The following is a 23882-nucleotide window of genomic DNA, read 5'->3' as shown; positions in this document are numbered from 1 at the left end:
ATATTCCAGATACATGCACAAGTGCACACATTGAAATGAACACGACTTCATTTATTTTCATGATTAGACATTCAAATAAAAGTGCTTGGGTGTCTGTTTTCATATTCATAGGTCGAGATCCGTACATCAGAGGTATTTGTATAAGTGACATTTTTATTACATTCATTTCATTTGCAATATGATAGTGGATCATAAATATGTTACTTTTATGCCACCAAATCTGATTTGTGGCACTTAGCCCTCACAAGGAGAATACTTGATATTTTATGGAGCGCCTTTCATCCAAGAAGCGTTTTGCCACACGAGGCCAGGCTCTGCCTGGCATGTAAATCACGCTCGCAACCCTCTGCACGTCCGCTGGTCTATCAGCTGCACTGTTGGGGCCGAGGGTGACCGTGACTCCCCTGTGTGTGAGGGTGAGACCTTGAATTTGGGGATGAAGCAGGCTCAGGCGGGCTCTGTGTGCTGCCGTTGGGTCCTGACAGCCGACAGCCTGCGTCCACCCCACGCTCACCCTTCACCGTGGACCGCAGCGGGCATCAAGCCCTGTAGACACACAGACAGGTAGGCTTACAGTCTGGGCAGGAGCGCAGTGCGGGAGACCTCCTGTCCCCCCACGGGATGGAGGCACTGAGGCAGAGGCGACGATAGGGGCCCCCCACCCCCAGCCCTCTGACGGATGCACCATGCCTGGTCCCTGGCACATCACAGCTGATGCATGTGCCAGCCAGTTGCAGTGGGAGTGAAAGAAGAGACCAAACGTCACATGTTGCAGGCTCCCTGCGGGCCTGAGCCCCCACCCCAGACTTGGAGAGCAGAGACTCATGGGCCTCCCCCACCAGCCCAGCCTGCCCTCCTCTCGCCCTCCCCTTTCTACAGCATCAGTGCCTGATCCGGGACCTCCTCCCCAACCACCCCCGTGCACGTGTGCACACACACACACACACACACACACATGCACACACACACACTGCCCCTCTAAACACACACACCCACATACCCCCAGTAACACTCAGCGCTCCCGCAGCCTCCTTCATGACACTCACCATATCGTAGCATCACGTATGAGTGTGACACGCACAGCTGAGGGCCCTGGAGCCAGGATTTCTGAATTCCAAACCCCCTCTACATCAGTTATAGGAAGGGGCAGGTTATTTACATTTCTGTGCCTTGGTTTTCTCATCTGCAAAATGGGCGTGATGGTGATACTTCCCTGTCAGGTGGCCATGGGAACTGAGTGACCTAATATGAGTAGAGGGCTTCAGCAAGTGCCCCATAGCTGCTGTGGAAGTTGTACTAACATTACAGTCTTATAATAACTCCCTAGCTCGAGTGACAGGACATGTAATAAGAGTGATGCCAACAGTCCTGTCTCTGTCGCTGTTATCAGATGACCGTGCGTTTCCCACCACGAGTGAGTGCCGTGGGAGCAGGAGGCTTTGTGTGCTTCCCACCTCGTTGCTCCCAGCAGATGGCACAGGGTGGGTACTCGCATAGTATTTGGCGAATGAATGAATGGATGGACAAAGCAGTGGTCCACCTGCTCACGTGGTGCCGCTACCCGCCAGCTTCTTCAAAAGCCTGACTGCCACTTGTAGCCACCGACCCACGATGCTGCCCACAGGCTCAGGGTGCTCAGGTTCACCCGTGGCCACACGGAAGGGCTCCCGTCCTTCTTCCTGTGTGAGTAGGGGACCTGCCCTTCCCGCCCAGTGACCACAGAGAGAGGCTGTGAGGGGGGCCGGCCACCCTAGGAGGGGATGCGGTCACATCCCAGCCCTGCAGCACCTCACACCTTACCGGTGCCCTTTGTGGAGAGAGCTTCTGCTCCAGCCCGGCCACCGCCGACATGAGCCCAAGGGGGGATGGCGCCAGCGCCCCCGGCTCGGCACCACCTCGTCCCCCGCTGCTGGTGGTTTTGGCAGCCATCCACACGCCTGGCCCAGACACCACGTCTGCGTTCCACAGCACTTCAGAACCATTGAGCAGAGCGAGCTGCTGGAGCCAGTGCTTAGAAAACCCGTCCATCACCGTAGGAGCCTCTCCGTAATCGGGGCATTGTCACCAGGGCGAGGGGAGTGGGGGCTGCGTGGTGCAGCTGCAGAGGAGTCTGCGGTAGTCCCAGGAGTCCTCTGGCAATGGACATACGGGGGGGTACTTTGCTTGGGGAGGGCACGAGCCATCTGGAAGGGAATAGAGGTCAAGTTGTGGTCCCTTGGCCACCAGACAGCCACTGAGAGCGCCCAGGCCTGGACCCCGAGCACAGCAGGTGGAGCTCTGGCCTCGAAATGAGCAGTGCTGCCTCCCTGCCTGGCTCACAGGTACCTCTTCCCGCCTCACCTCTGCTTCCTGGCAGGGAGCGGGCGCTCAGAGCTAGCCCCTCTCCGCAGGTGACGCTCTAGCGCTGTGACTGCTCCTTGGAGCTTCACGTTCCGGGGCGGCGGGTGGAGAGGCGGTGGATGGTGCTTGCGCCTTGGGGCTGTGGGCAGTGCTCGTGGCCCCTCTTTTCTTCTCCGTATGTTCCGCTCACATCCTGATGACTTGCATACAGGGTGACCCAGGGCCTTCAGTTTCTAGATTGTAGACGTGGAATCAGAACACCCACCACCCCGGTTCGCTGTGGAATTTACTGAGTCCCTTGAGGTAGGGTCGGGCTCTCGCCAAGCAGTCAGTGAGCAATGTTGCTGCCACGGCTAAGTCAGGCGGTCCAGGTGCCGTCGTGGCCAGAGCAGGCCCGAGTGCTGGGTGACGGAGCCCACCCACGGGCTTTGGGCTTTTGTTGTTGGCTCTTGTTGTTTTAAGATACAAGTCATGTAATACTCATCATTTTGAAGCAGCAGTCCCCAGCCTTTTTAGCACCAGGGACCAGTTCTGTGGATGACCAGTTTGTCATGGACCAGAGCGGGCCGGGGTGGTTTGGGGATTCAAGTGCGTTGTGTTCATTGTGCACTTTATTATATTATTATTACGTCAGTTCCACCTCAGATCATCAGGCATCGGATCCTGGAGGTTGGGGACCCCTGCTTTAAAGTATACACTCCAGGGATCTGTAACACTTCACCTGGTTGCACAGCCATTCAGTTCAGTCGCTCAGGCGTGTCTGACTCTGTGACCCCAGGAACCGCAGCACGCCAGGCCTCACTGTCCATCTTCAACTCCCAGAGCTTACTCAAACTCATGTCTATTGAGTCAGTGATGCCATCCAACCATCTCATCCTCCGTCATCCCCTTCTCCTCCCACCTTCAATCTTTCCAGCATCAGGGTCTTTTCCAATGAGTCAGTTCTTCACATCAGGTGGCCAAAGGATTGGAGTTTCAGCTTCAGCATCAGTCCTTCCAATGAATATTCAGGACTGATTTCCTTTAGGATGGACTGGTTGGATCTCCTTGCAGTCCAAGGGACTCTCAAGAGTCTTCTCCAACACCACAGTTCAAAAGCATCAATTCTTCAGCACTCAGCTTTCTTTATAGTCCAATTCTCACATCCATACATGATTACCAGAAAAACAATAGCCACGACTAGACAGACCTTTGTTGGCAAAGTAATGTCTCTGCTTTTTAATATGCTGTCTAGGTTGGTCATCGGAGAAGGCAGTGGCACCCCACTCCAGTACTCTTGCCTGGAAAATCCCATGGATGGAGGAGCCTGGTGGGCTGCAGTCCATGGGGTCGCTAAGAGTCGGACACGACTGAGCGACTTCCCTTTCACTTTTCACTTTAATGCATTGGAGAAGGAATGGCAACCCACTCCAGTGTTCTTGCCTGGAGAATCCCAGGGATGGGGGAGCCTGGTGGGCTGCCGTCTATGGGGTCGCACAGAGTCGGACATGACTGAAGTGACTTAGCAGCAGCAGGTCGGTCATAGCTTTTCTTCCAAGGAGCAAGTGTCTTTCAATTTCACGGCTGCAGGTTCACCATCTGCAGTGATTTTGGAGCCAAAAAAAAAAAAAGTCTCTCACTGTTTCCATTGTTTCCCCATTTATTTGCCATGAAGAGATGGGACCAGATGCCATGATCTTAGTTTTCTGAATGTTGAGCTTTAAGCCAATTTTTTCACTCTCTTCTTTCACTTTCATCAAGAGGGTCTTTAGTTCTTCTTCACTTTCTGCCATAAGGGTGGTGGCATCTGCGATCTGAGGTTATTGATACTTCTCCCAGCAGTCTTGGTTCCAGCGTATGCTACATCCAGTCCTGCATTTTGCATGATGTACTCTGCATATAAGTTAAATAAGCAGGGTGACAATATACAGCCTTGACGTACTCCTTTTCCTATTTGGAACCAGTCGTTGTTCCATGTCTAGTTCTAGCTGTTGCTTCTTGGCCTGCATACAGACTCCTCAGGAGGCAGGTCAGATGGTCTGGTATTCCCATCTCTTGAAGAACTTTCCACAGTCTGTTGTGATCCACACAGTCAAAGGCTTTGGTGTAGTCAATAAAGCAAATATAGATGTTTTTCTGGAACACTTGCTTTTTCGATGATCCAGTGAGTGTTGGCAATGTGATCTCTGGTTCCTCTGCCTTTTCTAAATCCAGCTTAAACATCTGGAAGTTCACAGTTCATGTACTGTTGAAGCCTGGCTTGGAGAATTTTAAGCATTACTTTGCTAGCGTGTGACATGAGCAATTGTGCATAGTTTGAACATTCTTTGGCATGCAGAGCCATTACCACTGTTTAATTCTGGAGTATCTTCATCTCCCCAGAAGAAACCCTGGGCCCACCTGCAGTCACTTCCCATTCCCCCCACCCTTTGGCAACCACCAACTGGCTTTGTATGGATTAGTTTACTCCAAACATCCCATAGCATTAGAACCACAGGAATAGAAAAGAAGGCTTGCTTCTTCCACTGAGCATCGTGTCTCCAACATTCATCCGTGTTGTCACGTGTCTGAATCCTGTGCTTTTTTGTGCCCATTAAGATTCCACTGTTTACAGACTGGTTTTGTTTATCCGTTCATCAGTGGATGGGCAGGTGGGTGATTTCCACTTCTGGGCTGTTAGGAGTCATGCTGCTGTGAATGTTTGGCTGTAGGTTTGCACAGATGTGTATTTTCTGTTCTCTGGCATGTCCACCAAGCAATAGCGTTGCTGTATGTTATTTTGAGGACCTACCAAACTGTTTTTCTCGTGCCAAACTGTTCTGTCAGAAGACCATCTTGCTTAGATAGGACTTTCATGTTAGCTGAAGGACAGAGTTCTCAGCAGGGCCAGAAGGGGGCAGGGGGCACGCGCCAACAACCTGCCCGCAGAGCCCAGTGTTCACATAGGACCTCAGGCCACGGCCCCTCAAACCGAGGTGACCACTTGGCTCCCGTGTCGACTCTTTTCTCTGCATTCTCCCTAATTTATTGAAGTATAGTTAATTTATAATGTGGGGTTAATTTCTGCTGTACAGCAAGGTGATTTGGGTATACATATATCTATACGCTTTCTTTTTCATATTCTTTTCGATATACTTTATCGCAGGATGTTGAATAGAGTTCCCTGTGCTGTACAGTAAGACCTTGTGTTTATCCACCCTATATATTATAGTTTGCATCTACTAACCCCAAACTCCCGATCCTTCCCTCTCCCACCTGCTTCCCCCACTGGCAACCACAGATCGGTTTCTCTGTGGGTCCATCTCTGCTGCACAGATAAGGTCACTTGTGTCACATGTTAGATTCCACATGTAAGTGATATCACATGGTGTTCGTCTTTCTCCGCCTGACTTCCTTCACTTAGTATGATAATCTCTTGGTCCATCCGCCTCTCTACAAATGACCCAGTTTCGTTCCTCGTTATGGCTGAGCAGTAATCCATTGTACGTATGTACCACATCTTTATCCATCCATCTGTTGTTAGTCATTCAGGTTGCTTCCATGTCTTGAAAAGGGAAAGTGAAAGTCGCTCAGTCATGTCCAACTCTTTGTGACCCCATGGACTGTGCAGTCCATGGAATTCTCCAGGCCAGAATACTGGAGTCGGTAGCCTTTCCCTTCTCCAGGGGATCTTTCCAACCCAGGGATCAAACCCAGGTCTCCCGCATTGCAGGCAGATTCTTTACCAGCTGAGCCACAAGGGAAGCCCATGTCTCGGCTATTATAAATAGTGCTGCTATGAACGTAGGGCTTCCCAGGTGTCTCAGTGGTAAAGAACCCACTGCCAGTGCAGGAGATGCGGGTTTGATCCTGGGTAGGAAGGAGGAAATGGCAGCCCACTCCAGTATTCTTTCTTGGGAAATCCCATGGACAGACGAGCCTGGCAGGCTACAAGCCCATGGGGTCCCAAAAGAGTTGAACACAACTTAGCAATTAAAACAACAAACAAGAGTGAACATAGGAGTGCATTCATTTTTCTGAAGGAGAGTTTTCTTCGGCTGTATGCCCAGGAGTGGGATTGCTGGATCATTGGCAGTTCTATTTTTAGTTTTTTGAAGAACCTCCATGCTGTTTTTCATCGTGGCTACACCAGCCTGTATTCCCACCAACAGTGTAGCGGGGTTCCCTTTTCTCCACACCCTCTCCCGCATTTGTTATTTGTAGACTTTTAGACAATGGGCATTCTAACCGGTGTGAGGGGCACCTCATTGTAGTTTTCTCTAATTAATTCGCGATGTTGAGCACTTTTTCATTGTTCCTGTTGGCCATTTGTATTTCTTCTTTGAAGAAGTGTCTGTTTAGGTCTTGTACCCATTTTTTGATTGGATTGTCCTTGTTATTGAGTTATATGAGATGCTTGTATATTCTAGAAATTAAGCCCTTGTCGGTCAGTCATATCATTTGCAAATATTTTCTCCCAGTCCATAGATTGTCTTTTCATTTTGTTTATGGTTTCCTTTGCTGTATAAAAGCTTGTAAATTTGATTAGATCCCATTTATTTTTGCTTTTATTTCTATTGCCTTGGGAGGCTGACCTAAGGAAACACAGGTGTGATTTATGTCAGAGAATGTTCTGCTATGTTCTCTTCTGGTTTTATGGTGTCCTGTCTTACCTTTAAGCCTTTACGCCGTGTTGAGTTGCTTTCTGTGTGTGGTGTGAGGATGTGTTCTGACTTCACTGATTAACATGCAGCTGTCTAAACTTTTCCAGTATGAGTTGCAAAAGCGACTGTCTTCTCCCCATTGTATATTCTTGCCTTCTCTGTTGAAGAGTAGAGTGGTGTTTAGGTGAGTGTGTTTATTTCTGTGCTGGCTGTTCTGTTCTGACCTGAATCTCTTCCTGTGCCAATACCATGCCATTTTGATTGCTCTAGCTTCGTAGTGCTGTCTGCAGTCTGGGGGGGGGCTGTGCCTCCTGCTTCATTCTTTTTCCTCAGGATTGCTTTGGCAATTCTGGGTCTTCCATGGTTCCATATCAATTTTAGGATTATTTGTTCTCATTCTGTGAAAAATGTCATGGGTGACTTGAAGGGGATCACATTAAGTCTCTGGATTGCTGTGGGTAGTATAGCCATTTTAACAATATTAATTCTTCTGATCCAGGAGCATGGGATATCTTCCATTTCTTTGAATCATCTTCCATTTCCTTTATTAATGTTTTATAGTTCTTAGCACCTAAGTCTTTTGCCAACTTGGTCAGGTTTATTCCTAAGGGTTTGTTTTTTGGGGGGGGTGGTTTGGATGCAATTTTAAAACGAATTGGCTTTTCAGTTTTGCACTCTCCCTGCTTTAAACCACGCTCTCCTCCCCTGTGTCTGCAACCTGTGGGAGTGACCTGGGCACAGTCTGCCTTCCTGTGAGGCTTAGATACCCTAACTGTCTTTACTTGTCCTAGACCTGGAAACATTCTGAGCCAAAGAACAGTGACATTTCAGAGTCCTGGAAAAGAAAATCACCTGGGGAAGTTTTTTCAAATGTGTTTATTTTGTTAGGAACAAGCAAGTAGAGAGGAAGGGACTTGCCAGCTTCGTAGTCATGGGCACATACCTTAATCTCACTGAGGCTCTGTTTCCTCATCTGTAAAATGGGTTTAAAATTGCCTACCTGGCAAGGGGATCAAGTGGCATACTGTGGACACGGGTCCCAGTAGGATCTGAAGGCACTCACAAGTACTCCCCTGACTGCAGGCGTGAGGTGCTCTTGCAGAGCTGTTTTCAGTACCACCGCACCCGCCTTTTCCCTGTCTCCTGGCCGCCCTTCCCATTTCTTTCCTTCCACCTTCTCTCCTCTCCCTATGCTGGTGCCTTGCTTTCACTCTGCCCTCAGCTCCCAGACAGCTTTAGGGTCCTCACAGTGTAGACCCCGACCTGGGGAGCTGCTGGCTGTCAGATCGCCTGGGGGTTTTCAAGGAGGGTCAGGCTGAATCCTCTCAGGAAGGATCAGATTATGCCCTGGGTCGTTTGCAGCACAGACTCCCAGGTCAGGGCGGCAGGAGCTCCAATAGGTGGTGTCCAGCCTGGCACCCCTGGGTCCCTCGGCAGCACGGGGGTAGTTGCATGGTCTAGTTTCCGCTGTCTGCCTCCCTGGGTCCGTTTTCTTCTCCAGGAGACCCTCGCCAGAGCTGAGTGGCCCTCGGCTCTGAGCCGTCAGAGAGGCTGTGCTCATGCCTAGAGCAGAGGCCAAGGCTGTGCTGCATGAGGCCCACTGCCAGACAGGGCGTGGGGACAAGGGATTCAGGGCAGGAAAGGGATGAAGGAACGGACAGCTTCCCAGGCCGAGGGCTCCTGACACGTAGATTATTACTTTTTAAAACTTAACAGAAAAGACTGTGATTAACACAGAACGTTAACGAAGCAGAAACACATGAAGGGACAAAAACCCCATATCCCATCATCTTGAAGACGAGTCTCTTCAAAACTGCCCCAGAAAACTGAAAAGCAAAAAAAGTGAACCGAAAGGCCTAGCTAGGAATCCCTGGCTCCATTCCGGGATGTGTGTCCCAGGCAAGAGGGGTTTTCTTGGCACGCCCCTCGGGCCACCCCCTCCGGAACTGGGGGGAACATCCCCGGAAAGTCTTCGAGGAACCAGTGCACACAGGAGGTTCCCTCCAAACAAACAGGCCTTCCCTGTGGGTGAGCTGAGCTCTCCTCAGGAGCCGGCGCGCCGCTGTCCGCCAGCCGCCGCCTGTTTACCGGGGACGCTGTGCTGTGCCGACCGCCTTCCCCGGCCCCGCACCGAGCAGCACGCGGCGGCACAGCCCGGCCTCTGGTGACCCTGCTCCTTCTGTCTGCTCTCTCGTCCGCAGCGGTCAGGAATGACAGAAACAAGAAGAAGAAGGAGCCTTCGAAGCAGGAGTGCACGGAGAGCTACGAGATGACGGCAGAGCTGGACGACCTCACCGAGAAGATCCGCAAGGCTCACCAGGAAACCTTCCCCTCGCTCTGCCAGCTGGGCAAGTACACCACGGTGAGAGGCCCTGCCCACCCCGCACCGCCACGCACGCACGCACGCACAGACGCACGCATGTGCTCATATATGCAGGCGCACTAGCACGGACTAGCAGACACGTGGGCCTGCCGGCCGACCCTGGGCTGGAGGGACCCGGCTTGGTAAGGGGGCCTCTTCACCACCTGGTCCAGTCTGGGGGTTTCAGCTGCGGTTGCGTCGAGTGGGCGCTTCCTCCCTCGCAGTCACAACGCGCAGGTGGGACCTGTGCGTGGCTCCGGGACCAGGTGATGGAGACGAGGCTCCTGCTCACGGGGACCTTCCCCCGGGGGGAGGGTCGAGGGGAGCCAGGGAGGAGTCGGGGGTCTCAGCAGATCAGCAGGCGGCGGCCCGAAGCGCAGGGCTCTCTGGCTGGGAGAGCCCGCCCGGGGGAGCAAGGACGAGGGTGGAGGGGCCCTGGGAAAGCAAATGAGGGCTGCCCCGAGGAGCCCTCCGCTGCCCCTCCCCCACCCCGGGCATTGGCCTAGCTGGGCCAGAAACAGGAGAAAGGGGAGGCGGGGAGACGGGGCAGGGGGCCTGTGTTGGCTGGTCTGGATGTGCCGGGGGAGATGGCTTCAGGTATTTGGATGTTTTCAAACTGATGTTTACACGTGTCGTGTTCACTGATGTGTAAATGTATTTCTGGTGAGTAGAAGGTAATAAGCCCTCAAAAATGAGTAAGTGTAACTCGAAAGTTCTGGGCTCTTAAGTTCACGTTGCCCACCTAAGATGTGGGTTCTTTTGTAAAAACTCCAAATGTTGCAGAGTTTTGCTGGTTCAGTGACTGATGGACTAGAAGCAGAATTGCAGGAAAGGTTATAGAGATAAGAGGCGATAATGGAGCCAGAAAAAGAGCGAGTGAGGCGCCCGCGGGCTGTGTGGCCAGTGGCACCAGCTTCTGAAGAGCTGGCCTGGACACAGGTCCCCTGGCGGGCCTGCCGACGGGGGAGGAACTGAGAGCCTGCCTCCCCGGCCAGCTCACAGAGCACCTGGTGGCCCTTCAAGTGCAGGTTCTAATTCAGCAGGTGTGGCTCCCAGGTGCTGCTGGTCTGCAGACCACACTCCTGAGTAGCAAAGGCCACAAATGCGCTTCGAGTAGCGAGACCCAGCATGACGTTCTGGGCCTGGCACCCCATGCCCTGGTGTCAGGGAGAAGAGATGCTGGCCTGTCTGTGAAGGCACTGGCCTGGCCTGGCCTACTGCTGACCTAGTGAACAAGTCCCCTTGAGCTCAGGGTACCATCTGGCCCAGAACACCTGCAAGATGGGCAGCATTGGGAGCTTTGAGGTCAGCCCAGGAGGGGAAGTGGGGCCAGAGACCTGGGTGATGCTCTGAATCAGGAACCAGGCGCCAGGTGTGTATGGTTTGAATCCCGCTTAACCGCTAGGCAGCGATGCGACTGTGTGCTCGTTCCCTGGCTTCCCTCAGCTTCGTTTTGGGGGTTCAGTCTGTAAGCAGTGGAGAGAAGTCCATAGTTTGTGATTAGGGGTCTTTATTACTGTTATCATCATCGTTGTAGCTGATACTCAGCATTTACTCTGTGCCAAGGGCCATACCAAGTCTCTCGCCTTGTGAATTCTTTGGTTCCTTCCAAGGCCTCCTTGTCTCAGAGAAGTCTCTTTCCCCACGTCCCATAGATACCAAGTGGCTTTAGACATAGGCAGTCTGAAGGCAGCTCTTTTAACCCCAGACAGTACCCTGCCCCTCAGGAGGGTGGGTGAGCAGGCAGGATGGAGGCAGGAGCCCCTGGGCATCTCTGTAGGAGGAGGAGCTGTTATCCTTAAATCAGACCTCTCGCTCCAGAAGACGAACAGTCACAGCAGGGAGAGCTTCCTGGCGGTGGAAGCTTCCGAGCCAGGTCCAGCGGTGAGAGAGTTGAGGGGTCACTTGCTGTGTGGTCGGGGCCCCGGCCCTCTTCTGCTGGCAGGGCTGTCTTAGGGTGGCCGTGTCCGTCTTGCAGCCCCTGACTCACCTGATCATCAGGTAAAGTGGCGGCACTCGGGTCTGGAGGGCAAGGCAAACACAAGTACGGATGGCACTTGCCTTTCTAGAGCACGCAGCCTGGGACCAGACCTCACCGCAGGACGGTCCCGTCTGTGGTCGGCACACCAGGACTTGGGTGGGCCTCTCTGGTCCCTTCCCCACCTCCCTCCTCCTGGGGAGCCTCTCCTTTGGGATTCTTTCGGGGCTTGAGGTCTGATCCAGCCCGCCCCCCGTCACAGTGGCTCACGCGGCAGGCCCACCACCTGCCTCAAGGCTTTGTGCAGCTGCGGGATGAATGTGGTACACACGGAGGGTTGGAGGGGAGGTGATGGACACTCCTGGGAGCAACCCCCGCCCGATGGCAGAGAATGACCAGCTCCCCGAGCTCCCCAGCAGGGTGGAGCCCCCTCCCACCGCCCTCCCCCCGCCCCATGCTGCCGGGAATTTCTGCTCAAAGGAGCTGCTTGTGTTCGATTCCTAGTCTCAGGGTCTGCTCTCAGCCCCGGACAGGGGCTTCCCTGAGAGCCTCCAGCACCCGTTTATTTTGCCTCTTTGGATCTAGCAGGGAATGTGGCTGTTAAGTCCCATCTCCAGGGGGTGCCCCTAACCTCGGGGCGGCCTGATTCCTTGCCGAAGCTGCCCCAGAGTACAGGATCTAGTTCTCTTTTTACTGTAAGTGCCTTCTGGTCTTTTGGGGACGTGCGTGCAGGAGTAAATAAAGAACAGCAGGCAAGATGCATTCCTTGCAGCCTCTTGGTTCTGAGATGAGGTCTTTCTATAAGAACTTTCCTACTGGCAACAGCTCCCACTGCGAGGGGACTTCGTGCACCTTCGCCAAGCTGGCACCCCCGTCAGACGCCTGTGGCAGAAGTGGGTGGAGAGGAATTTAAAAGACAGCTAGCTGCCCATCTCCAGATCCCTGAAAGAGGAGCTCCTTCTCTTCCCTAACTCAGGAAGATTTGGGACCCTAGTCAGGGCCCAGGAGGCTATGGGAGGGAAGCACAGGAACCTGGCCCCACTCTCCACGCTGAGGCCTGGGCAGGGGCTGCATTCCTTGGGGAGACTTCTGACCCCTCCCCAAAAACAAAGCGAGGAGGAAGTCCTTGAGGCGGCAGAGTGGGGGATGACCCACCCTCCAAAGAGGAAACAGCCCAGCACCAGGACGTTTGCTCTGCTTCCTTGCTGAGCATCACCGTGGCATCCGGGTCTTAGGGCCTCTGAGGCCCAGGTTCAAGCCTTGCCCGGGTTGCTTGGGGGCTCCGTGACCTTGGAGCGAGGACTGCCTCGTGGGGCTGCCCAGGAGGTTAAAGGAGGGACACGTACGTGACTTTGCAGCGCAGAGACAAGGTGGGCAGGGCTCCGCCTCTGGACCTGTGCAGCCTCACCCGGGCCTGACTCCGCCTGACAGATGTGATCTCCAGGAGGTGCGGGCCGGCCTGGGCCCACTCTCTGCTGTTCCTGGCTTTTCCCACTTCGCAGGCCCCTGGGGTGCAGGCTGCCCTCCCAGGCTTCAGGGGTGTGGGGAGGGGAGCACTGTGGCTCTGTGAGGAGCCCTCGGAGAAGGAGCGCGGGTCGCGGAGCACCCTGTGTCTCCAGGAGGAGTGGCAGCCACGCTCCATCTGGCAGCTGGTGCCCCGAGGCCATACCCTGCCCTCCAGCAGGGCCCCTGATTGCTGAGACCACCAGGCCAGCCAGAGTGGTGCCTCCAGGCTTCTGTCCCGGCCCCTGCATCTTAGAAGGGGGTCTGGGAGCACCCCTGAAACATCGCCTTCAGGGAGATCCTGCCCCGTCTCCCTTGCTTCTCGCCAGCCGTCTTGGGGGCCCTTCCCCCCCCCACCCGGAGTGGCAGGGCTGGCGGAAGCGCCCAGGTCTGAGGACCACACAGCATGTGCGTTGGGGTCTCTGTGCCCCGTCCTCCTGTGGACAGACATGCTGGCTGCTCTTCACTGAATCTCTGGACTGCAGGGAGCTGCAGCGTGTCACGCCCTCACCATGGGGAGGCCCAGTATCTTCCAGTCTCTGGGGTTTCCAGCCAGGAGACAGGCTCCTGGAGACAAAGTCCAGGCTCTGCGGGGCCCTGAGAGGCAGGCCCGGGGCCGCAGACCGCAGCTCACTTTGCTGGGCCTTAGCTCTGCAGATGGGTGGCGATCCGCCCACCAGGGGAGAGCTGCTGAGAGTTAGAGGGAATTCCTTGTCCAGCGCTGAGAAGGGGCCTGTCTTCAGGGAAGCCCAGAGGAGGGCCTGCCCTCATGTCACCTTCCACAGCCAGACAGAGTGCGGAGCGCACTGAGGGACGTGCACGGGGGCCTCCCGCTGCCCGGGTGTGCCATGTCTGCGGGGACGGGGCGGTGAGCAGGACCACAGCCTCCGCCTGCATCAGGCCTCTGAGCATCCCTCACACACGGCTCCCTTGCAGCTCCGAACCAGCCTGCACAAGCAGAGCCCCGTGTATAGACTCGGTGAGCTGAGGGGCCAGCACTCTGGGTTGGCGGTGTGTCCCAGGGCATCCAGGGCCCAAGCCCCAGCCTTGACCTTGCCTCTCCCTGCCTGCCAGATCCTACCCCCACCCCCCTGCCCTCCCAACCCCAGCCAGCCTCATCCTCACGTCGACATCGGGAAGCTCCTCACTCAGCGATGCACTTCCAAACGTTTGAGCGCCCCTGCTGAGTGCTGGGCCCGTGTGGCCCCTGGGGACAGGATGGTGTGTCGGGGCTGAGGGCTGGGAGTGCAGGCCCGGAACGCAGGCGGCCCCTGCGGGGGTTGTCTCGGAGTGGCTGGGGGAGCCCAGCTCTGCCCAGACTGGTGGCGAGGGGTGCACTCCAGAGCAGGGCAGGCCAACAGGAGGGGCGGCCTGGGCAGAGAGCCTGAGGCCGGGCCCCGCTGTGCATCTTCCCCAGGACAGAGGGATCTGGGGGAGGCAAGTCAGCTGGACAGCCTTGCAGGCCGTAGGGAGAACTTTGCCTTCTAGCCTGAGTGAGATGGGACATCTTGGAGCAGCACCGTGACTCGCTGTGACTTAGGCTTTAAAAGGATACTCACATTCTCTTGGTTAAAGAACGTGCTGTGAGGAGGCCAGGGCGGGGTGAGGAAGGTCCAGGCAGGAGTTGATGGGGGCCGTGGGGCGGGACCCCCTTCTCCAGGTCCTGACACCTCTCTGCGAGCAGAATGTGAAACTCTCACCCCTAGTCCATCTTAACCCATAACTCGACATCAGTTAGACGTCTTCCTGTCGCAGGTGATAGAAACTAAATGCAAATTGACGTAGACTAAACCATAAAACCCTGGTGTGGTCAGGTGAGGCTGGATGCGGCAGCTCGGTGTCCCCAGGAAGGGCCCTCTGCCTGTGGTTGTCCTGGGTCGAGTGGAGCCGTCGGTTCATCATTACAAAGCGGTGACACCGCCGCCTCCCATCCCTTCATTGGCTGGAGTATTTGCTAAAGAGAGCTTCTCCACTTCTCCGGTATCCACTGGTCTGGGGGATGAGATTCTGATCATTTAATAAAGATGAATCTAAGCTAAAAAGTCAACTACCAACATCCCCCCTGCCCCCAGCCCCAAGGCTCCCTGGTGAAGACTGAATCGTCCGCATGTTCAGAAGGAGCCGGGTTCAGTCCCTTGCCTTCCGCCAGCTTCCCACAGCTAGCCCTGACTGAGTTTTCTCTCCCCCCCTAGAATTCCAGCGCTGACCATCGAGTCCGGCTGGACCTGGGTCTCTGGGACAAATTCAGTGAACTGGCCACCAAGTGCATTATTAAGATCGTGGAGTTTGCCAAACGCCTGCCAGGTTTCACCGGCCTGACCATCGCAGACCAGATCACCCTGCTGAAGGCCGCCTGCCTCGACATCCTGGTACGTGGGCTCCACACCCGCCGTCGGGGTGAGTGGGGAGGAGGGGCCAGGGTGCCCGGGGACCCCCGAGGGCTCTGGGTTTGCTGCCTGACGGCCACAGGCTCCCTCAGAGCTGGGCAGCACCACCTACTCCCCCTGGGGTGGGGGCCCCTCTGGGTGGCCTGGGAAAGGGCCCCTCAACCCCGCAGTGTGGCTTCCAGGCCTTGGAGGCGTGCGGGTCTGTCACGCCCGTCCTCTGCCCAGCGCTGTCGGGGCGGCGCCCTTGAGCAGGGAAGCGGTGGAGGCGGCAGGGGCGTGTCCCGCCTGGTGTGGAGTGTGCAGGGTCTCTGGAGGAAGTCGAATGCAGGGGGAGTGACGTGAGCTTTCAAGGTGCTTTGAAAGCATCGATTTTTCTTTGTGTTACACCTTTGCTGGCTTCGGGTATAAACAGTTCTGCAGAGCAAATACAGTGACTGTAATTAGACACACCCACACAGCCCTTCTCAGGAGGAGGACTCAGACAGTCCAGTCATGCAGGACACACGAGTGTGTGTGACTTCCTCGGGGAGCTGGATCTCTCCAAGAGTGCTACTGGTTACTCTGGAACCTGCAGCTGCCAGGAATCCTTGAGTGTGTGATGTTTCTTGTGAAATCAGAGGGTCTTAGATGGCCCTGGAAACGTTCAGGACAATGAAATGCCTGAGCTGGGCTGCCTGTCTCGTGCCCACGCCTGTGCTTGGTAAAGCTCAGCTTGCCTGACCCGGTGGGCGGAGACCGGCGTCTTCCGGTGGGGGGTGGGTGCGGGTGCGCGGCAGTGCGGGGGTGAGGCTCCGGGGCGAGAGCGGGGCGTTGTGGTGTGGACGCAAGGATGGAGCCCCGCGGGCCCCTGGGTCCTGGTGCTGGGGGCTGGTCCGAAGGACTGACCCCGGCGCTGGACGTGCCGCGCTCGGAGACCGTCACCCGGCCCCACATGCCCACATGGGGTCCCACCTCGCAGCGAGGCTGAGTCCCAGCCAGGCGGCCCCGGGCCCGGGGTCCTGACCCTGCGCCCCCCGCCCCGCGGGCCCGGCGCCTCCAGGCCTCGGTCTCCCGGCTTCCGGGTCTCCGTTTGTCCAGGGGCCGCTCCCTCCGTCTGCCTGGGGGCCCACGCGTCAGCCCTTCTCCTTGGAGTCAGGAGGGAGGGGAAACGCTCTCTGTGGCCTGTCCTGGCCTCAGTTTACCCACGTGTAGGGCAGGCATGAGAGGGCCTTCACGGGGTCCTGGGCAGAGGGTGGACCGGCCCGGGGCTCAGCCAGCGACTGCGAGGCCTGCGGGCGGCTACAGGCTCTGGGCCGGAGGCAGGCCGTCTTCCATGGCGCTCTGCTGGCCTCTCGGGAGCGGCGGGCGGAGGCTAAGCTCTAGCAGGGCCGAAGAAGACGGGCAAACGGCATGCTCATGGTCCGAGGCCGCGCGCTCTCCAGCCGGGACCGCCCCTGCGACGCCCGGCGCCGTTCGGGGCTCGCCGTCCGTCCAGGGAGGCGCTGCTGCGTGACCCTGGCCCCCTGCCGCGCGCCTCGGTGGAGCCGGCCGGCCCGCGAGGAGCAGCTCTGTGCGTGGAGGCCTGGCTCCCTGGGAGAAAGGCCTCAGCCTGCCGGCCTGGGGGTGGAGAGGAGGGACGCTCTGTGCTCTGTTGTCGCTCAGCTGCCGAGTCGTCCGACCCGGCGACCCCCTGGACGGCAGACCCCAGGCTCCTCTGTCCCCCACGGGCTCCTGGCGCCGCTCAAACTCTCATCCTTAGAGACTCCGCAGTGAGGCTGTCGGGAGAACCGAGGGTCCTTGTCTGCAAACCCTTGGCTCAGTGCCCACACTTAGTACCCTCTTCCCTTTGGCCATCGGGCCCTCCTCACCAGCACCGTCACCCGCAAGCCCAGAGTCTATGTGAGCCACTCGCAGACGTGTGTGTGCGCAGACGTCCCCACGCGTTGTCTCTGGCTGTGCGCTCAGGACTGCATGGAGGCAGCCGGTCTGAGAGCTGCGATTGTGAAGGAAGCTTGATTTCAGACTTAGCGCTTAGGAACGTGAGGTATTTCCTTTATGATTCTTTAAGTTGATAACATGTCAAAACAGTATGTTGGATCTATTGGCTTAACGAAAACATATTATTAGATTTTAAAAAATATTTTATAACGGAGCATAGATGGTTGGATGGCATCACCGACTCAATGGGCATGAGTTTGAGCAACGCCAGGAGACAGTGAAGGGCAGAGGGGCGGGGGTCTGCCGTCTGGGGGTCGCAGTCGGACACAACTTGGCGAGTGAGCAACAGCAGTTGATTGGCAATGTTGTGTTTGTTTCAGGCGCACAGGGAAGCAGTTCAGCTATACGTGTATCTCTCCTCTTCTCCCAGAGGTTTTCCACATAGGTTATTACAGCACTCTGAGCAGAGTTCCCTCTGCTACACAGGAGGTCCTTGTTGATTAGATACAGTAGTGTGCACATATTCACGCAAACTCCTAATTCATCGCTCTCCTCCGCTTTCCCCCATAGTAACTGCAAGGTTTTTCCCCCAAAGTCTGGTTCTGTTCTGTAAATAAGTTCTTTTGTATCATAGTTTAGATTCCACTTGTAACTGATAGCCTGTGACATTTTGCATCCTCTGTCTTATTGCACTTGGTGTGATCATCTCTAGGTCCATCCGTGTTCCTGCAAATGGCATTATTTCATTTTTTCAAATGGCTGAATGGTATTCCATTGTATACACGTATACCACATCTTTATCCATTCATCTGTCAACGGATACAGGTTGCTTCCGTGTCTTAGCTATTACAGTGCTGCTTTGAACCTAAGGGTGCATGTATCTTTTCGAATTATGTTTTCTCTGAATATACGCTCAGGAATGGGGTTGCTCGATCGCCTATGGTAGATCTATTTTTAGTTTCTTAAGGACCCTCCGCACTGTTACTCCAGGGTGGGTGCACCAATTTACATTCCCACCAACAGTGGAGGAGGGCTCCCGTCTCTCTGCACCCTCTCCAGCATTTATTGTTTGTGGATTTTTTTTGATGATAGCCATTCTGGTTGAAATGAGGTGATATTAATATCTGATTGTGGTTCTGATTTGAATTTTCAATAACTAGCAATGTCAAACATCTTTTCACGTGCCTGTTTGCTGTCTGTACATGTTCTTTGGAGAAGCATCTGTTAAGTGGGTTGTTCGTTTTGAAGCTGTTAAGCATCTTGAACTGTTGCTAAATTCGGGGGTCTATTCCCTTGTCAGTCGCCTCATTTGTAAGTATTCTCTCCCAGTCTGTGGGTGTCTTCTCATTTTGTTTCTTGTTTCCTTTGCTGTGCAGAAGCTTCTGAGTAGATGCTATTTGTTTATTTTCATTGTTATTTCCATTATTCTGGGAGATGGATCAAAAAAGATACTGTTCCAGTTTTATATCAGAGTGAGTTCTGTGTTTTCCTCTAGGAGATTTAAGTGTCCAGTCTCAGATTTAGGTCTCTAATCCATTTTGAGCTTATTTTTGTGTGTAGTGTTAAAGAATGATCTGGTTTTCTTTTTTTTTTTTTTTGTATGTAACTGTTCAGGTTTCTCTGCACCGTTTGTTGAAGAGACTGTTTTTCTGACACTGTGTAGCCTTGTCTCCTTTGTCATAGATGGATTGATGATGGGGCATGGTTTATCTGTGGGCTTTGTATTGTTCCATTCATGTTGGTTTCTGTTTTGTGCCAGAAAATGCTGCTTTTGATGCCTGCCGCTCTGTAGTGTGGTCTGAAGATGGGGCTCGATCTTCCCTGTTCCATTTGCTCCATTTCTCTCTTTCAAGATTGCTTTGGCTTCTGGGTTTTATGTGTTTCTGTACAGATTTTTAGGGATTTTTTTTTTATTCTAGTTCTGTGATAAATACTATTGGTAATTTAATAGGGATTGTATTGAATCTATGGATTTCCATGAATAGTATGTTTCATTTTGACAATTTTGATTCTTCCACTCCAAGCATGCGGTATATCTTTCCATCCGTGTATCAATATCAGTTTTGTTCATCAGCATCTTACAGGTATCAGGATACGGGTCTTTGGCCTCCTTAGATACTAGGTTTATTCTTAGGTATTGTGTTATTTTTGTTGCAGAGCTAAGTGGGATTGTTTCCCTAATTTGTCTTTCTGATCTTTCATTATCAGTGTGTAAATGCGCAAGGGGTTTCTGTGTATCTCTTTTGTGCGCGCACCTCACTGTGTTCACTGACGAGCTCCAGGGGGTTTCTGGTAGCCACCGTAGGATTTTTATGTGTACTGTCATGCCCTCTTCAGTGACACAGGCTAGCTTCTTTTCCAGTGTGGATTCCTTTTATTTTTCTTCTCTGATTGCTGTGGCTAGGACTTCCATAAATGTTGAATAAAAGTGGCAAGAGTGGGCATCCTTCTCTTGTTCTCAGTCTCGGAGGAAAGGCTTTCGGCTCTTCACCGTTGGGTATGACGATAGTTATGTGTCTGTTATATATGTTCTTTATTATGTTGAAGAAGATTCTCTCTCTGTCCATTTTCTGTAGAGTTTTTGATCATAAATGGGGTTGGATTTTGTCTAACACTTTTCTCTGCATCTGTTGAGATGATCATACGGTTTTTATTCTTCAGGTTGTTAATGTGATGACATTGATTTGCAGATATTGAGAAATCCGTACATCTCTGATAATCCCTGTTGCTGTGGCGTATGATCCTTTAAATGTATTGTTGGATTCGGTTTGCTGGTATTTTGTTGAGGATTTTTGTATCTTGTGTTCATCAGGACTCTCAGCCTGTAATTTTCCTTTTCTGTGATGTCATACCTGGTTTTGGTATCAAGGTGATGGTGGCCTTGGAGAGTGAGTTGGGCAGCGTTCTGTCCTCTGAAACTTTTGGGAAGAGTTTCAGAAGGATAGGCATTAACTTTCCTCTTAATGTTTGATAGAATTTGCCTGCGAAGCCATCTGGTTCTAGACTCTTGTTTGTCAAAAGTTTTTAAATCACAGTTTCAGTTTCAGGATGTCTGACTGATTGGTCTGTTCATATTTTCTATCTCTTCCTACCTCCTTCCGTCTTCCTTTCTTCTTAGTTTGTCAGTTTCTTCTGGGTTGTCAGTTTTATCAGCATATAGTTGCTTGTGATAATAATCTTTTACGATTCTGTTTCTTTGCACTGTACCTTCTCTTTTTTCATTTCTGATTTCTTTTTTTTTTTTTTTTTGGATGAATGTAGCTAAAGGTTTATCAATTTTCTTTATCTTCTCAAAGAAATGGCTTTTTGACTTCATTGACCTTTGCTGTTTTTTTTTTGTTGTTGTTCGTTTCTATTTTTTCTGCCTTGCTCTATGATTTTTTCAAACTTTGAGGTTTTGTTGTTGTTCTTTGTCTAACTGCTCTAGGTATAAGATTGGGTTGTTTGAGGGGGGTTTTGTTTGTTTCTTGAGGTACGTTTGTATTGCTGCAAATTTCCCTCTTAGAACTGCTTTTGCTGAATCCCGTAGGCGTTTGGGTTGTGATGTTTTCATTTTCACTCATCTCTAGGAATTTTTTGGTTTCCTCTTTGATTTCTTCAGCAGTCCGTTGTTTGTTTAATAACATTGCTTAGCCTCCAGGTTTTTGTGTTTTTTAGAATTTTTTCCTTAACAGTTGATTTCTGATCTCATAGAGTTGTGGTCAGAGAAGATGCTTGATATGCTCTCAGTTTTCTTGAATTTGCATAGGTTTGCTTTGTGGCTCAGCATATGATCTGTTCTGGAGAATGTTCCCTGTACACTTGAGAAGAATGTGTATTTGCTGATTCTGGATTAAATGCTCTATGAATATCGATTAAGTCCATCTGGTTTAATGCGTCATTTAAAGCCTGTGTTTCGGTGTTGATTTTGGTGTTAGATGATCTGTCCATTGATGAAAAGTGTTAAAGTCCCCACTGCTGCTGGGTTGCTGTTGGTTTTCCCTTTGATGGCCCTTAGTGTTTGCACTATCTCTTGGTGCGCTCCTGTGGTGCATATACATATTTACAGTTCCATTTTCTTGATGAAAAGTGTTAAAGTCCCCACTGCTGCTGGGTTGCTGTTGTTTTCCCTTTGATGGCCCTTGGTGTTTGCACTATCTCTTGGTGCGCTCCTGTGGTGCATATACATATTTACAGTTCCATTTTCTTGGTGAAAAGTGGTAAAGTCCCCACTGCTGCTGGGTTGCTGTTGGTTTTCCCTTTGATGGCCCTTGGTGTTTGCACTATCTCTTGGTGTGCTCCTGTGCTGGATACACATATTGACAGTTCCTTGTGGTCTCTATGTCCTGCCTCTTTTTGGCTCTTATGAGTCTTTATTTTAAAGTCTGTTTGTAGGATTTCCCTGGCAGTCCAGTGGTTAGGAATCCACCTTGCAGTGCAGGGGACACGGTCCGCCCCCTGGTTGGGGAGCTAAGATCCCACATGCTGCAGAGCCCCTGAGCCTGCGGCCGCAGCTGCTGGGCCAGCGCACCGCACTGCCACCTGGGGCAGCCAGAGAAGCACATTTGAAAAAAGAAAGTCTGTCTGTCTGATATGAGTGTTGCTCTTTGAGCCTTCTTTCCATTTCTCTTTGCATGGAATATGGAATACACTTTCCTATGTCTGAAGTGGGTCTCTTGCAGAATAAATGCTCCAACCAAAAGACACAGACTGGCTGAAATGGGTCAGAAGGAGACCAGTCCTGAACATTCACTGGAAGGCCTGATGCTGAAGCTGAAGCTCCAGTCCTTTGGCCACCTGATGCAAAGAGCTGACTCACTGAAAAAGACCCTGATGCTGGGAGGGATTGGGGGCAGGAGAAGGGGACGACAGAGGAGGAGACGGTTGGATGGCATCACCGACTCAATGGACCTGAGTTTGGGTAAACTCCGAGAGTTGGTGATGGACAGGGAGGCCAGACATGCTGCAATTCATGGGGTTGGACACGACTGAGTGACTGAGCTGAACGGCGCTCAGTCTTTGCTGCTGCGTTCAGGCGTGCGAGGACCCTCTGTAGTGCCCGTGCACGGGCCTCTCTTGCTGCCGAACGCAGGCTCTCGGGCAGGCGGGCTTCAGCTGCTGGCGCTCACCGGCTTCAGCAGTTGTGGCTTGCAGGCCCCAGAGCAGTGTGGCGCACAGGCTTAGTTGGCCACAGCGAGTGGAATCTTCTGGAGCCTGCCTTGGCAGGCAGTGTTTAACCACTCTACCCCCAGGGAAACCCCTTCTCTTGACTTGATGATTAACTTTAGCGTTGTGTTTGGATTCCCTTTTCTGTTTGGTGTATCTGTTGTAGATTTTTCTGTTTGCAATTACCATGAGTTTTTCTTGAAAAAAAAAAACAAAAAATGGAGTCATTCGGCTGCCGCACGTGGGCTGTGCGTTGCGCCCATGGGGCTCTCTCCCATGGCCCACAGACTCGCTGTGGTGTTTGGGCTCAGTACTCAGCACAGGTGCTCGGTGGTTGGATCGCGTGGGCTTGGCAGCTCCGCAGCGTAGGAGCTCTTGGTTCCCCGGTGCTGTGCTAAGTCCCTCAGTCATGGCCCCATGACCCAGTCTGCGACCCCGTGGACTGCGGCCCACCAGGCTCCTCCGTCCGTGGGATTCTTCAGGCAAGAACCCTGGGGTGGGTGGCCACTGCCAGGGATCACACCTGTGTCCCCTGCCTTGCAAGGTGGATTCCTAGCCAGTGGACACCAGGGAAGCCTCGCCGTGAGGTTTTGACGTGGCATCTTGTGTGTGAGCAAGGTCTGTGTGCTTCTGAAGCTGCTGGCCCTTTCATTTCAGATGCGCCTGCGGTCTCCGTGTCTGCCCCCTGGCGTCTCGGTGCCTGGGTTGATGTCATTTCGTGTGGGGGTGATTTCCTACCTTGACTGTCTGTTTGCTTTCACTGGTAAGCTTTTCCGTTCATAATTTTCATGTTTCTAGTTTTGGCCTTTTCTTTTCCACTTAGAGAAGTTCCCCTAGTATTTGTTATAAAGCTGGTTTGGTAATGCAGAATTCTCAGCTTTTGCTTGTCTGTGAATCTTTTGATTTTTCTCTTAGGTGTGAGTGAGCGCCTTGCTGGGTGGGTCATTCTTGGTTGTAGTTCTTCCCTTTTATCACTTTAAAAATGTTGTGCCACGCCCTTCTGGCCTGCAGAGTTTGTTGAGAAATCTGCTGATACCCTCAGGGAGTTCTTTCGTGTGTTATTTGTTACTGTTCCTTTGTTGCTTCTAATATTTTTTCTTTGCCTTTGATTTTTGCTGATTTGATTACTACGGGTCTCGACATCTTTCTCCTTGGGTTTATCCTGCCTGGGACTCTCTGTACTTCCTGGACTTCAGTATTTCCTTTCTCGTGTTATGGATATTTTCAGCTGTCACATCTTCAGGTGCTTTCTCGGGTCCGTGCTCTCTCCTCCGTGAGCATGTTGGTGCGCTCAGCATTGTTCCAGAGGTCTCCTCCCTCCTCCTCTTCTCTCCACTCTGCTCCCTGGCAGTGCTCTCCCGCATTCTGTGTTCCAGCTCGCTTTATCCGGTCTTCTTCCTCACTTGTTCTGGTTTGACCCCTTGGGATGTGTTTTTCGTTTCAGTTATTGCTTGTCTCTGTCTGGTTTTTCTTCGGTTCTTCTCGGTGTGTGTTAAACGGCTCTTGCACCCTTTCTGCGTTTCCTCCACTCTTTTTCTGAACTCGCGGGTCCTCTTCACTATAACTCTTCTGAGTTCTTTTTATAGTAGGTTGCCTGTCACCTCTTCACTTAGTCGTTGTTCTGGGGT

The 23882-nt window shown here is 52.8% G+C and overlaps 1 protein-coding gene across 2 annotated transcripts in view; it reads left to right on the top strand.

Moving 5' to 3' along the window:
* The window catches only part of RARB (retinoic acid receptor beta), a 181856-nt gene that overhangs the window by 145454 nt on the left and 12520 nt on the right, over window positions 1-23882 (top strand). For both annotated transcript variants that reach the window (XM_040243297.1, XM_040243298.1), the window contains exons 4-5: window positions 9164-9324; window positions 14998-15174. In XM_040243297.1, the coding sequence (XP_040099231.1) occupies window positions 9164-9324; window positions 14998-15174 (338 nt within the window). The remainder of the gene's footprint in view (window positions 1-9163; window positions 9325-14997; window positions 15175-23882) is intronic.

Source organism: Oryx dammah, unplaced genomic scaffold, assembly GCF_014754425.2.
Source record: "Oryx dammah isolate SB20612 unplaced genomic scaffold, SCBI_Odam_1.1 HiC_scaffold_7, whole genome shotgun sequence".
Taxonomy (NCBI): Eukaryota; Metazoa; Chordata; class Mammalia; order Artiodactyla; family Bovidae; genus Oryx; species Oryx dammah.
Note: the sequence above shows the minus strand (reverse complement) of the source record. Positions and strands in the feature narration are given on the sequence as shown.